Source organism: Maniola hyperantus, chromosome 15, assembly GCF_902806685.2.
Source record: "Maniola hyperantus chromosome 15, iAphHyp1.2, whole genome shotgun sequence".
Lineage (NCBI taxonomy): Eukaryota > Metazoa > Arthropoda > Insecta > Lepidoptera > Nymphalidae > Maniola > Maniola hyperantus.
Genome location: NC_048550.1, coordinates 1,283,658 through 1,299,465, shown reverse-complemented (window position 1 = coordinate 1,299,465; position 15,808 = coordinate 1,283,658). Strand labels below are relative to the sequence as shown.

The window sequence follows — 15,808 nt, the reverse complement described above, 5'->3', positions numbered from 1 at the left end:
TTATTTATTTTGAGGTCTATCTTGCCGATTCTTGCCTGTACTTTAAATACCTAACAAGATGCGCGTGTATCTTATTCGAGCGACGTACGCATACTGAAGCGCCGCGCCGCGCCGCTGGGTATGTCGCACTAGCGTCACTGCACTGCGCGTCGCTTCGGTGCGCTTCAAAATATTCTCTCCAGCCGTGCCGCGCGGCAACGCGCGGTGAAGCGCCGCGCCGCGCCGCTCTAGTGCGATATGCGCCATACAAAATGATAGAAATGATATTTTGAAGCTCTGTGCCGCGACGTGAAGCTCACTGAAGCGCCGCGCCGCGCCGCTCAGGTGCGTACGAACCTTTATACACAAAAACTACTGGACAGATATTATTATGTATTAAAAATGCGAGTGGGTCTGTCCGTTTCATTTTTACGCCCAATCTTCTTTAAATACTTTTCAGCCTGCAATTTTTTTTGTCCAAAATAACCCGTTTATTGCGTAGTAGGATACTACAAAGAGGTCGTTGGTGTCAACTAATAGGAAGTAACTATTGCGTTTATCATACATATCGCCTCACAAACTGGGGATTTGAAAATTATAAAAACCGGTCAAGTGCGTGTCGAACTCGCAAACGAAGGGTTCCGTACCATCGTAAAAGAAATAACACTTTTTTTTGTTATGTAAGAACAAATTCACGGCTTTCGGATTTTCCTTTACTTGTGCTTATAAGAAACTAGCTGATGCCCGCGACTTCGTCCGCGTGGAATTAAATTTTTAAAAATCACGAGGGAACTCTTTGAAAATCAGAATAAAAAGTAGCCTATGTCCATTGATTTATTAACTACCTAAGATGCACCATCAACACGCAAAAAATGGCACGGCCCAATTGTGCTAGTTTAGAAAACGTGAACAGTTTTGCCCTCAGTCGCGCATGAGTCGACAAGGTGAAACTATGCCGACGTGCTCCGTGAAAAAGTGCAAAAATAAACTAATAAATGTGAAAAAAAAGATGGAATATCATATTTTCGGTAAGAATATACTTTATTTACATTTATACTACGATATAGTAGTGAAATAATGTGAAATTCTTACGTAATTTAATTATTTTGTCATTAAAATAACAATATTTCTGCAGCGCAGCTATCTCCTTCACACGCTTACCCAGGCTTACGCGCCAAAAGAGAACGCGATAGGGGCGTGTTTGAATCACGTTTGAACAGAATGGATACAAAAATATATGGAGTAGTTTAATTTTTTTAAGTGATCTTTAGTGACTACCGAATATCTTTAAGAAATCAATATGGATCTTTATCAAACCGAAACCTTCGTAGTTTGGAAATAAATTGAGGACCTTACACTTTTATTAAGACCGCAAAACTAAGTTTGTTTGTTTTCTGTCCACTGGCTGGCTAGTTGTGACAGACAGCCAGGCCGACAGACGTAGTCGCACCATAACATTGATAACTTAATATATATTTTTTGCAGATTTCCTGTGAATGAAATCATTGGCGAAAAGTGGCGGAACCCTAGTAAAACTCTTCTCTGAAAGGAATGGACATAAAATGGATGAATGTCATAAATTTTTATTTATTTTTAATGAACCGAACAGATGGTGATGGTGAACAGATTTTTTGGTGATGGTACCACAAATTCTCGATGATCGGATTTGTTCCTTTACTTGTGCTATAATAATGCCTTCCTACCTGCCAAACATGATTCTAGGTCAACGGGAAGTAGGTACCCTATAGGTTTTCTTGACAGACACAAGGATTCCTTTTTTTATTTTCAGGTACGGAACCCTAAAAATTAGATAATTCAAATCCTAGGTGCCAGGTCATTACACAATTCCAATTACTGGCGGCTACAGCATGCAAATTTATACGGATACGTCATGCAAAAGAACATCTTAATTAATGTTAATTAACTTAGATAATATCACTAATAGGTACTTCCGTCCTAAATGACATAAAATCACCTACGTGTAGAATATTTCCTACGCGGACAAAAAAAAATTATTAAAATAATAATAAAAACGCGACTCCATATTCGGAACATAGAAAATACTGCGGTGTGGTTCGCAAAACATCGTACTTGTCGAACATTCATTACAAAATTGAATCTTAACGCTAAGTTGATATGGTTGGTTTTTGTGATCCGAGTGGAGCCTCGGTGTATATTATCTATAGCTGCGTTTGTATAGATGACTGTGGACGCTTTTTGCATCTGAATTTGTAGGTGATGTTGTATCTAAGGTAGTTAATAAATCAATGCCTATGTCACTCTCCAGATCTTTTTCTATACCCATGCAAAAAATCACGTCAAACCGTTGCACCGTTGCGACGTGATTGAAGGACAAACCAACAAACACACTTTCGCATTTAAAATAAGGGTACTGATTGGTACCTGCCAAATTTCATGATTCTAGGTCATCGGTACCCTATAGGTTTTGACTCCCTTGGTGGGTTTTGACAGAAAGACAGATAGACTGACAACGAAGTGATCCTATAAGGGTTTCTTTTTCTCCGGAGAAACGGAACCCTAAAAATTTGCAAACCAATCTCTTCTTACGAATAAAACGGCATTATCTCTTACGCCAGACTGTCGTTAATGCTTATAGGCCTATAATTCAATCAACGCTTCCTTGTGTTAATTACAACATACAATCTTGCTGGTTTCGAAGAGACAAAGAAGACAAACTTGTATTGTACATTTTTGGCAGCGCTAATTTGCACAGCGCTCAGTAAGGAAAAGGTTTTATATTACAAGCTTTTATAGTATAAAATTACCATATTATTGCTGTGGCCTACACATCTGTCATCGAACTTGAAGCGGTCTCTTCCGATTGGGTTGACGAACTTAATATAGTCTACTGGATGATGCCCGCGTGGATGTAGGTTTTTAAAAATCCTTTGGGAACTCTTTGGGATTAAAGCTATATCCGTACCAAATTTCATCAAAATCGGTTGAACGGATAGGCCGTGAAAGGCTAGCAGACAGACAGACAGACACACTTTCGCATTTATAATATTAGTATGGATGGATTCTAAATCCATTGAGATCCTCAATAGCTCAACGGTTAAAGCAACGGACTGAAATCCGAAAGATCGGCGATTCAAAGCTCACCCGTAGCACTATTATCTTTTGTCGCATCTACTTCTTGTTGATGTTTGATGTTGATGTACTTTAATACCATATCATCATCATGATCTACCCATCGCCGGCTCACTACGGAGAACGGGGCTCCTCTCCTCTCAGAGTGACAAGCGTTTTGGGTATAGTCTACCACGCTAGCCATGTGCGGATCGGTAGACTTCACACACATTTGAGAACATTATGGAGAACTCTCAGGCATGCAGGTTTACTCACAATATTTTCCTTCACCGTTAAAGCAAGTATATTTAATTACTTTAAACGCACGTAATTCTGAAAAGTTAGAGGTGCTTGTCCGGGATCAAACCCCCGACCTCCTAAATAGGAGGTGGACGTCGTAACTACTAGGCTATCACAGCTTGTACAGTTCTTGCAATTCACGAAGGCGAGTGGCTAAGGGTATAAGTAAGGTACACTGAATGTGTGCGTTTGCGAGCGCTTGCTCGCGACTGATTGGTCCGACATGCACGCACACTTACGCAATGCCCGTGTATCCGACGTGACCACAAGTAAAGTCCACTCGCCTTCGTGAATTGCAAGAACTGTACCAAATACTTATTCCTAAATTGTTATTAATGCCAAGAGAAATCGAGAAGCAAATGCGCAGAGTAATTTATCAGTATTCAGAATGCAGAGGTATACTTTCGATGAGCGCGCCCATTTGCATGACAAAAACCGCCGCGAAAAACTCGCGATCCGAGCATTCCAAGTTCCAACAATGGCATTCCGTTGCGCGTTGCAAACAAAAATTTGGCACGCATTGTTTTATTAGTCCCCTGTCACACATGTGACATAACGCGACTCCAAGAACTAATGATTTTAAGCTTATTTCTATGTCACTACTCACTCTGCACGTCTTTAACTATATCCGTGCAAAAATCAAGTCAATCCGTTGCTCCGTTGTGACGTGATAGAAGGACAAACCAAGAAACAAACACACTTTGGCATTTATAGTCTGGATAGTGATGACTGATAATACATGGTACATATTATTATCGTACATATATGCATGTTTGTGATCTATCCTAATATACAATATTATAATAATGTGAAAGTGTGGATGTTTGGATGTGTTGTTACTCAATCACGCAAAAACTACTGGACGGATTTGGCTGAAATTTGGAATAGAGATAGATTATACTCTGGATTAACACAAAGGCTATTTTTTATCCCGAAAAATCAAAGAGTTCCCACGGCATTTTTAAAAACCTGATTCCGCACGAAGTCGCGGGCATCAGCTCGTAAAATATATTTCAAATGTTGAAAATAAATTAATGGACTTTTTCATCTTTGCCAAAGTTTCCTCAACAATTTTCCATGTAACGCAATCAAACGGTCATGGAATTTACTAAATCTGACAAAAACTACAGATGCAAGATAAATAAGGTTTAAGTTCCCTTTGCTTAATTTTAAAGTTAATGCACTCTGTGTAAAAAATAAAGTATCAGTGCCCACTGTGACTGCCCATATTATTATAAATGCGAAAGTGAGTTTGTTTGTTGGTTTGTCCTTTAATCACGTCACAATGGAGCAACGGATCGACGTGATTTTTTGCATAGGTATCCCGGGAAATCAATGAGTTCCCACGGGATTTTAAAAACCTAATTCCGCGCAAACTAAGTCGCGGGCATCTGCTAGTAAAATATATTTCAAATCTTGAAAATAAAATAATGGATTTTTAGGGTTCCCTTATAGGATCACTGTGTTGTCTGTCTGTCTGTCTGTCGATCTGTCAAGAAACCTACAGGGTACTTCCCGTTGACCTAGAATCATGAAATTTGGCAGGTAGGTAGGGCTTATAGCAGACATTAGGGGAAAAATCTGAAAACCGTGAATTTGTGGTTACATCACAAAAAAAATTAAATTGTGGTCATGAACTAATATTAGTATTTTCAACTTTCGAAGTAAGATAACTATATCAAGTGGGGTATCATATGAAAGGGCTTCACCTGTGCATTCTAAAACAGATTTTTGTTTATTTTTATGCATCATAGTTTTTGAACTATCGTGCAAAATGTCGAAAAAATACGACTGTAGTACGGAACTCTCGTTGCGCGAGCCTGACTCGCATTTGGCCGGTTTTTATTTCCATCTAAGGCAATCAAATGGTCATGGAATTTACTGAATCTGACAAAAACTACAGATGCAAGATAAATAAGGTAAGTTCCTTTTGCTTAATTTAAAAGTTAATGCACTGTGCGTAAATAATAAGGTAGGTATTAAGTAAGTAGTTAAGTATCATCATAATTAAAGCATTATGTGCGCTAACGAACGCTGACGTATTATTTTAATTGTGCCTAATTAAACTTTAAACATTAATCTATCTTGGGTAAATAATAATGTTATCTTTTCGCCAAAAAAACAACTAAGTAGTACTAGCAGAGTTAACTAGCGTGAGGGAACTCTCGGTTTGATCCGTGAATCGACGATATACCTACCTACCTTACCTTCCTCACTTTCGATTAAGTCGTGTGTGTGTACAAGACTTTATCAACGAATTGATTCGATCTCATCTATTCTCATCCTTCCCGTCCTCACCTATGGTGCTGAAACGTGGACACTGGCTGCCTTGTTCACAAATTCAAAGTCACTCAGCGAGCTATGGAGAGGGCTATGTTAGGAGTTTCCCTGAGGGATAAGATCCGAAATAAGGAGATCCGCAGGAGAACCAAGATCACTGACATAGCCCAAACTATTAGCAAGCTGAAGTGGCAAAGGGCAGGTCATGCCTTTCGTAGAGGCGATGGCCGTTGGAACCGGAAAGTCCTTGAGTGGAGACCGCGTTTAAGCAAGCGTAGTGTGGGACGCCCTCCAGCACGATGGACCGACGATATAAAGAGGCTGGCGGGAAGTGGCTGGATGAGGAAGCTGAGGACCGGGTGTGGTGGCGCTCTTTAGGGAAGGCCTATGTCCAACAGTGGACGTCCACAGGCTGATGATGATTCTCATCCTAACAATAGCTAAATCATAATACGACATTTAGTGAGCTTGAACGGACGTGTTAGGAAGTTTTATTGGAGCGATTGGTGCAACAAAGAGCAGTGTAGATATATCTGCAATTGTTGCACGATGTAGACGTAGGCTCGGAGGCCTTGTCTGCCACTTATACGATCTTTTGTAGCTATAAATATTTGTTTAGGCCTGCATAGACGAGATACAGTCCCCGGGGTACTTTTTTCAGGGTTCCGTACCTCAAAAGGAAAACGGAACCCTTACAGAAGCAATATGTTGTCTGTCTGTCTGCAGATACTCTAAATTTAGTTTAGAGAAAGACAACAGAATCGGCGCCATTGTTTTATCCATTTAAATCAGGTTGCTATAACATTAAGTGCTCTAGAGGCGTGACAATGAGGCTCATAAAAGTGGTAAACAGATAATAAAAGATACAATAAACAATAGATAGTGTTTATGTCTTAATTAGTTTGTTGTGGGTGGGAGCAACTGTAGCACAAAAATTGTTATGATTACAGAACTGTTATAGAATAGATTCTTGAAATTTAATTGTATATATAACAATGAGGAAAAGCAGAGTTATTAACACACTGAGTGGCATAGACATTTATACTGGTGGGTATAAAATATTTTTTAATGATTTTTAATTCAAGAGAAGTTTCGCTAGCACACTCTCCATACAAAACTAGTTTGGTTCTCAAATGAATGTATCAGAAACAAATATCTGTGTGTGGTTTGCCAGATTTCTGTAAAAATGCATAGTTCCATAGTTACATCAACATTCCATAGTTACTCAAACAGCCAAGCTTAAGCTTAAGGCATTCCTTATACATAATAATTAATGCCTTAGGTAACGATTAAGCGCCTCTGAGTGCGGCAGTGAGACTCTTTTCTTGTGCTCTCACTCTGTGTTGAATTTCTCATTTCTGAGGCATTGTCATACAAGATATAATATGTTTTCTTAGGATAATAATTGGGTAGGTTTCCAGATCCTTCCACATACGACTTGACTTAGAGAACAACTCTAATAAACTTATTATCAGATGTTAGTGATTTTGGGTGACCTAAGTTCACCCAAAAACAAGATAGAATAGACTTAACCAGGTACTTGGCTGTATGGTTATAGATCTTTGCCTGTTACAAAGGGGTACAAAACCTTACAATAACAACTCGTACAAAACGTTCTTTGAAAGTCTGATATACCTAAGCTATAACGTTATATTAAGTACCTACCTATGTATTCTGTTATCATCATATTTTTACTTACTAATGACATTTATTATACCATTAAAATTTAATCTCAGTTGCACATTGTAGAAATAGTTACAAAATAATAAGTACATAATAGTACGCATTATCTAAACGTTTACAGTCGAAATACAAAAGAGAAAGGGTTATAAACGTATTAACAAACAAAACGTGATAGGTTTCGCAACAAAGACGCGCTGATCGTATGACGAATGAGCGCAGCAAGTAACAGTGAAAGTGATCGTTGATTACCACTCGCGGCCTGCCCACGGCATGGCCGTGAACCCAAAACGAGGAAAATATTCCCAAATATACATAACAAACGGCCAACTGTCCTAACAACATGAAAACCCAACATTAGACAGCTAACGGTATTACTGCCCCCACAGATAAGAAACATTCGCACTCACCTTGAAATAAACATCCATAAGGATGCTGTCCGGCAGAGATCGCAAATCATTCCGTTCGCACTTTGATTTCTGTATGTAGTTCACTAAATAAGTCAAGCACATCTCATATAAATTATCGGGTATTTTTTTCACACGCACCGACGACGACGCGTCAGCCATTTTGCAGAGATAAAATAAAACTCAGCTGTTTCACTTCGTCACCAGTGCTGCCGCTGCTGGCGCTCAACTGGCGTTGCTGCCTCATGACATTTGGGGATACCCCACACAAGAAGGAAAATTGCCATATTTGACATAAACTACGCTGTATAGTTTACAAACTAAGGCAAAACAGCTGGAAAGAAACTTAGCATTTTCAACAAAATTCAAGCGGTACTTGCTATAACTTCTGAATTACTAAACGTAACTACTTTAAATTTAAACGTAATAATATTATGTAAACTGATGGCCTTCAGCCGAATAGGTAACTTATAGTTACAGGTAACTTAGTTATCACATTATATTATAAGCTTATAGGTAACTTAGTTATCACATAAAAAATATAAAAAAATCTTTATTTCAGAGGGGCTCCCATACGAATTGGGGGGCTTTAAAGTGGAGATTGAATTTGACGCTATAAGTCAAAAACGGCTAGGTACATAATATTAGAAACTGAAACTTGTGTATTATTTCAGTTAATAATTTATCCTTTACTTGAACAACAAATCAGATAGGTAATTAATATTATAAAGAAACGAAATCATTTCATTTTTAATGGACTTTAGTATTTTTAAAACATCTTACACTAAATAATAGTGGAGCAATTTTTTTGCGTTATTGCTCTCAGTATTTTAACAGGCGAACATTTCCAATTACTCTTTAGCTCCATTTGCGTCTAACGTTAAAAGTTAACCTTACAATGTATAGTTAGACCTATCTTATGGGAATTATGGGATACCACGAGGTCATATTCTAGGCAAGCGTGCAGAATTTTTTGAAGTTGAATTTTCTAAAATCCTTTCTTAGCGGATGACTACATCATAATAGCTATCTACTTGCCAAATTTCAGCCCAATCAGTCCATTAGTTTGAGCTGTGCGTTGATAGATTAGTCCGTCAGTTAGTCACCTTTTTCTTTTATATATTTAGATTATCAAGTATCTATTTCCATAATATTCAAATGCTAACAATCATAGCTCTACATTATTATCTTCTACTTCCATTGACTTCCATCCAACTAAAGTTAGTACTAACAAAACGAAGTTTAATGTATTTGCGAGATGTTGAACCACTCTGCCATATGGTATATGTTTATTGTGCGACTTGAAGGCCAAACTACCATACGAAAAGGCAATTACCATACTTCTGGCAACCCTGTTTGACATTTCAACTTATTTCAACAGTTGCTCTATGGTTGCTCTGCCATGCATTCGTGCGAAGTTCACATTGGTTACGTCGATTCTTATTGGTTAGCTAAAAATACAACGAGAACGCGATTGGTCCGCTTAAATTACAAAATGATAATTTTTCACAAGTGCAGATTTTTTTACTCAGATTAGAGCACTAATGACTAATTTTTTATCACAAACTTTGGCCTTGAATTTGATAAGAAACCATAAACTATGCTAATACTATAAAAAAGGAACAACACAAAATAAATGGTGCAGTTCTTGAACATGAACCTTGAAGTACTTATTCAATTTTATTATTGGACGTGCAACAAAAAATTATCAGACTAGCCCGATCTGTGACATCAAAAAGAAATTTCTCAAATTAAACCTGCGCAGTTGCAGTATTAAGACCAGGAAAATCTAACGTCCGTCCGTAACGTCTCTGGAAATATAGCAGATAATAATCTATGCTCATGAATTGATTGGCCTTCCTAGGGAGTAGGTACGACAATATTATAGTGGAACGGGTGGGATTTGAACCGGCAACTTTTCGGTTTCCAATCCGCTCCTTTAACCGTTGAGCTATCGAGGCTGTAATTGCGATATAAAGAGGCGTTGTGGCTCCCGAGCATTCTATGCTTTGTCGTTGACTGCTGTTGCCAAGTTTTAACAATCTCAACGTTGAGTTCAAAATAAAACAGCACACAAACCTTGAATAATATCATTTATTCAGAACTAAAACACATTTAACACTAAACAACACAGTTGTTAAACTAAAACATTCTTTAAAGCTATCCTAGAGGAAAATAAATGCCTCGACCATTTGTTGACAAAATAAATTCGCCATTCTGTGAAACCCAACGTAAAATACAAAAAAAAATGTTTAACATAACTTGTGACAAATTATCATATGTTGACGCAAATTTAATGTATGTTCATATAGGTATAGTTCGCGACAGGTCGACATGGCAATCGGGGCGTCGATGTCGACCTGTCACGAATTATTATAACCATTGGTATTCTATTATTCATTATTATTGTATCACATAAAGACTAAATTATATAGAATAATATTCTACCACAGTATTTTTACAGAACTATGTAACTTAATTTAATTATGGCAGTTTATGGTATACATTTGCACATAATAATAAAAATATACAATTATTCAATTTATTCGAATTGCAACATTATAAGTTACAACGAGCTTTATTCAATCTGATAACATAAAATGAATATGAATTATTTACCTAATTGACTCTTGAAATTATAAAGAACTTAATTTTGTCATATCCAGTTCACATTTAGGTCCTTACTAATGAAAAAATCACTGGTATAATGTCTATACTAATATTACAAAGAGGTAAAATTTGTTAGTTTGTTTGTAGACAGTATTATCCAGAACTAATGATCAAATTCTGAAAATACTTTCACCAATAGATAGCTTAGCTACTAAATTGGCTACAAATTATCGCAAAAAATGGTCTAGCGGTTTATATATATGTTAAAGTACAATATAATAATAAGAATAAACAGTGTATCTTATTAGTAATTAGTAAGGGCCTAAAACCTTTTCTATCAACCTCAGAATCATACAGCAAAACTTTATTTAAGTCACAGACTATTGTATAGGGTGTCACAGATAACATCTTGTCTCAATCTAGAATTAAAAAAGATAACAATTGCCTATTTTTTGCCAATAGTAAACTTGGAGATGCCTTCCAGCAGGTTTATGTATGCAGTGTGTTCATATGCCGTACTGAAATCCGACAACTTCTGTACAAACTCATTGCCAATGCCTTTTTCTTCTAGAAGATTCATCAGCAGATCGTAGAGGTACTGAAATAAATTAATTTGGTTATCATGTATGTATAGGTAATAGTATATTATAGTTTTACATGTCACGACAATTTGAAGAATAAAAAAGAGATGTCAACATATTCGAATAACAGGCTGGAATATCCCCAAACAATGTTAAATTATACTGATAAAAACGAGAAGTTATTAGAAGTCATTTGATGACTTCTAATTTTTTAAGTTTTAAGTTCCCAGGGATTGAAATAAAATCTAAATCCACGTAGATGACATCGCGGGCATTATTCAGGAATGTATAAAAAAACCAAAATATTTGAAAAAAAGTAGTTTTTAATTTGTAAAAAAAGTAAAAAAATGTATAGGTAGGTAGATACCTACCTATTCATTTAGTTACCAAAAAAAAGAAATTTAAAAAAACCATCCTAAGTTGGAAAATTTTTAGCAAACTTATTATTATTTAAAAATATGTAAGTAGGTATATTAATGATTTATTTATAACATTGCACAGATACTTTAATATTTTATGGAAAAAAGAAATATTACTCCATGGCGAAAATGGAAAAAAATAAAATATGTATGTAGCATTTCAATGAATACACCCTCAATGTTTGAGGAAATAAGCTTCACATCTATGCATTGTTCTACCCCAATATTTGGCACTTAAACCTACCATAGTGTGTAGGCCAAGTATGGCGATTATGGGGAAAATTTATTTATGGTGGCAGGATTCGAACCTGGTACCTTTCGCGATCGATGCGAGGTGTATAACCACTACGCCATGAGAGCAGTACGAAGTTTATGCAAAAAACTTCTACTCTACTTGATATTACTTTAGTCAGCACTTTCTGTTTATCTTACTTATGTTTCATTAGTAAGGTAATAAAATTTTATGAAATTCGTTTATAAATATGTACAAAAAATTACAAACTTTTAATACAGTAGTCAAAAGTAAAAAAAAGTCTAAACTAGCTGATGCCTGCGACTTCGTTCGCGTGGATTTAGGTTTTTAAAATCCCGTAGGAACTCTTTAATTCTCCGGGATTAAAAGTACCCTATGTCCTTCCCCGGGATATAAGCTAACTCTGTACCAGATTTCATCAAAATCGGTTGAACGGTTGGGCCGTGAAATGTTATAATTAAATTTTAAGAAACTTACTCCATCGAGCACGTCGCCGGCAACTGCGTACACTTTGTCGCTCCACTCGCCTTTGTATAATGTCACCTCATCAATTCCGAAAATGTCATCTGTAATCAAAAATAAAATGTTTCTTACTTCTATTCTCTAAAGCAGCAAATTCTTCATAAAGTTTTTGCCTTATTGTGCAAAATAATATCGAAAAACACACCCAAGTACACAACCCTCGGTGCGCGAGTCTGACTTGCACTTGCCCAGTTTTTTATTTTAAAGGATTCATAAGCAGGGTTGGACAAAAACTAGTTTAAAAAACTTTTTTTGTTCACAATAACTTTTAAAACAAGACCAACCCTGCTCATAGGACTTAGTTTGGTTAATTGAATCAAATCAAATGGTTTATTCAAAATAGGTAATAAATTACACTTTTTGATAGTCGGTTGTAGCATTTGTAAGATGATATCGTGGTGATACTTTTTACGCGAACTTAAAAACTAAAGCTGGGGTTCCAAGCGTGCCCAGGTCTGAGAAGAGCCCACAACAAACTCAGCACTTGAAACATGATTGCTACTTTTTAGTTTTCCCTGAATGCACTCATAAAAATCTGATAAAAGTCCATTTAATGACTGATTGCAGATAGCTTTGAAATATTAAAAAAAAAAACTTTTTAGTTCGTAAAATATATTGAATTGACTTACTGTACTCATCAGCATTAGTAGATGGGGGCTCCTGGAGGAAGGAGCAAGTGAAGCCCAGTGTGGTGTCTCCTCGCACCAGGTCCACTTCAAACTGTGGCTTGGAGCGCATCTCTGAGAACTCTTGCTTCTCCGGCTGGGCATCCTCACCAAAGTCCTCCGTGTCCACTGTGTGGTTGACGTTGAAGGTTATTGTTACTCTGGAAATTACATGGAAAAAACTTTATAATTGGGTATTTGCCTACTTTTGAATTTGATTTTTACTTTATTATAAAATAGCTTATGCTCGCGACTTCGTCTGCGTGAACTACACAAAATTTCGAACCCCTATTTCACCCCCTCAAGAGTTGAATTTTCAAAAATCCTTTCGCGGATGCCTACGTCATAATAGCTATCTGCATGCCAAATTTCAGCACGATTCGTCCAGTAGTTTGAGCTGTGCGTTGATAGATCAGTCAGTCAGTCACCTTTTCCTTTTATATATTTAGACTAGGATGAAAATAATGACGTACACTGAAAAAATATTAAAATCCAACAAAGATTTACAAAGTTACAGGCATTTTAATTTTGGAGTGGGAGGGTCTTCATATCCCTTTCTCGCAAAACGAATATTTGTATGAAACCGCACGAAGCTACTATGGCATTAGTAAGGTGTGACGTCAAACTGCTGTATCGCTATCTCTGTCTAATCAGAAATATTTAAATGCTTATAAGTTTTTTGTTATTTGATCGATTTAATTAGTTTTTTCAGTTTGCATCATTATTTTTATTCTAGTTTATAATAAAGTAATAAAAAAAGTTGGAGTCAAATATTCAATTGTTATTATTGAAATACACACTGTGTTAATTTCACCTCTCAACCTATTACGGTTCATGAGATATAGCTCACAGACAGACAGATGAACAGATAACAGCTCTGAAATAAAGGCTGTTTTATTTTATTTTATTTGTTTAATCATCATCTTACACTTCATCCTTCAGCTGCTTGGTGAGGGTGACCTCAGCACCGTCAGCCTTCACCGCAAACCCATTGACCTCAGTTGGCAACGTCTTCACTTTCTGCGCCTTGCGCTCTGCCACTATCTCTTCAGTCAAAAACTCCACTAGCTCCCTTTCCCCTGGAAAAATGAATTTAAATTATGAAGCAAAGCTATGTGATGAAATTAAATGTTATGAGAATAAGTTGCTTTAACAGCTTTGATAGTTCTAATAAGTTTGAAATGATAATAGGGTCTTGGACTGTAGTAATAAAATGATGTGATTTTTTGTATAGTGGTAGTTTATGGGGGCTAGAATTCATTATTGAATTTGGTATATTAATCACTTTGAAAGTGTTGTGATAATAAAAAGAATACCCGGCTGAGTTTGTTATGGGCTCTTCTCAGGCCAGGCCCCATGGCATGTTTGTTAACCTAGTAGCTTTAGAGTTAAGTTTATGTAATTAATTATCATCATAGGTTCACATCACATAGGTTATCTTACACAATTAAAAAGTGTACAATAGTACCTATTTTGAATTTGACTCAGACTTTGGAATATGTGCCCTAAACTTAAAAACTTGTTTTGAGTTCAAGTTGGTTTTTTCTTTTTATTTTAATAAAATGTCTAATACTCCTATGAAGTAACACTGCAAATGTCAATGCTACTGGATGTAAATATTATTTTACTGTACCCTGCAACCTTGGCCACAACACCAAGGAGTATCACAGCACAACAGTGTTGCAGGGATATATACACAACTTCACATGAGTGTTACAAGACTTAATGTGATATTCTACTGTGCTACTAATGTTGCACTCAATGTTGGTAGAAGTCCAGCAGCAAAACACTTTAATCTTAAAGGAAAATATACTTTAACAACCTTGTTTTAAAGATCAAATTCATCCATAGGGTTACATCTTCTATATATATAAAAATGCAAATCTCGAAAACAGCTGAACCGATTTCGCTAATTCTTTTTTTATAATATTCCTTGAAGTACGAGGATGGGTTCTTACAGAGAGAAAAAAAAATTGTAAAAAATTAAAGAATCACTTTTAGGCGGTACGAAGTTCGCCGGGTCAGCCAGTGTTCAATAAATATCTCTATTAAAAAAAAGTAAAACATTAAAGTTTGGGTCGAAATATCGACAAATAAAACCATCAAATTAATTGTGGTATATATCTGTTATCGACATTAAAATATAGAGTAAAACACGTTACATATGTTTATATAAGTACCTTAATACAAGTGGCTTTGAATAGAAATACAAAAATATTTTTTTAACAATAAAATCATTAGTAACTACATGCATTACTAACACTGTTAGAAAGGAATGTGTCTACTGGAGATCTAAGGAGTAGGATGGGAAGCTTACCAAGGGGTTTAGGGGTAGCAGATTGTTCATCCTTCTGATCTGTCGAAATAATTTAAGGTTAAAATATAACTTGCAAAAAGAAATCGAAACTATTTGGGATTTTAAAAAATGATGTAATTAATGTAACAACTTCACTTCTTCAACTTGAATCGTCATTACATAGACTAGACTTGCTAGAGATATCTTATTTTAGTGAAAATATTGAAAGATATCAGAATTTTTCTTCAGGGATGATGACATAACCTCTAAACTATAGCAATTAATGATAAGAGACTCTACCTTTAGTGTGGATTCCTTTAAGGCCACAGCCGCAGCTACAGGTGTGGGAATGATTGTTGAGGAGGCTGGAGGAAGCCGAAGTGCTATCCATCCTTGTGGAACAGCTCATGTGCCATATTCCTCTCGTGAAGTCACGTTTGACGGGAGTTTGTGTGCGAGATACTATTGCACCTGTTATACCCGAACTTTTTACGCATGTTTGAATAACCCTGTGCGCTGTTCTCACTAAACCGCTCATTTTTGTTAATTTTAATTTCAAAATTGACAAAAAATATGAAAAGTTGAGAAGAAAAATTCTACAGGGCCCCCGCGCGCACTTCTTTCACCGGTTTTTTTTAAAATTGCCAGAAACAAAAACTGAAAGTTGAACAATCTATATAATTTAAGCTTAGCACACACGGCACGATTCCGCCTGGATCCAATTTT

At 36.4% G+C, this 15,808-nt stretch overlaps 2 protein-coding genes and 1 long non-coding RNA gene across 3 annotated transcripts in view; 1 reads left to right on the top strand and 2 right to left on the bottom strand.

The window, feature by feature from the left end:
* Window positions 1-7,971, bottom strand: part of Pat1 (Protein interacting with APP tail-1) — a 67,071-nt gene extending 59,100 nt beyond the window's left edge. The window contains exon 1 of the mRNA XM_034975850.2: window positions 7,740-7,971. Within this exon, the coding sequence (XP_034831741.1) occupies window positions 7,740-7,898 (159 nt within the window). The 5' untranslated portion in view covers window positions 7,899-7,971. The remainder of the gene's footprint in view (window positions 1-7,739) is intronic.
* LOC138403353 (uncharacterized) overlaps window positions 1-15,808 on the top strand; it is a 32,139-nt gene that overhangs the window by 5,905 nt on the left and 10,426 nt on the right. The window lies entirely within an intron of this gene.
* On the bottom strand, window positions 9,813-15,731 carry P32 (complement C1q binding protein P32). The gene is made up of 5 exons (XM_034975853.2): window positions 15,383-15,731; window positions 13,715-13,865; window positions 12,751-12,947; window positions 12,077-12,165; window positions 9,813-10,944 (listed from the first exon to the last, which is right to left on the bottom strand). The coding sequence occupies exons 1-5, from the start codon at window positions 15,618-15,620 to the stop codon at window positions 10,792-10,794; spliced, it is 828 nt and encodes a 275-aa protein (XP_034831744.1). The 5' UTR covers window positions 15,621-15,731; the 3' UTR covers window positions 9,813-10,791.

Excerpts from the sequence above, each read along its gene's own strand:
- P32 (XM_034975853.2), bottom strand. The coding sequence starts at position 15,620 with ATGAGCGGTTTAGTGAGAACAGCGCACAGGGTTATTCAAACATGCGTA. Across the intron at positions 12,948-13,714 it reads AAGCAGCTGAAGGATGAAGT|AGTAACAATAACCTTCAACG; the intron begins GTAAGATGATGA and ends TGTAATTTCCAG. Across the intron at positions 12,166-12,750 it reads TACTAATGCTGATGAGTACA|ATGACATTTTCGGAATTGAT; the intron begins GTAAGTCAATTC and ends TTTTGATTACAG.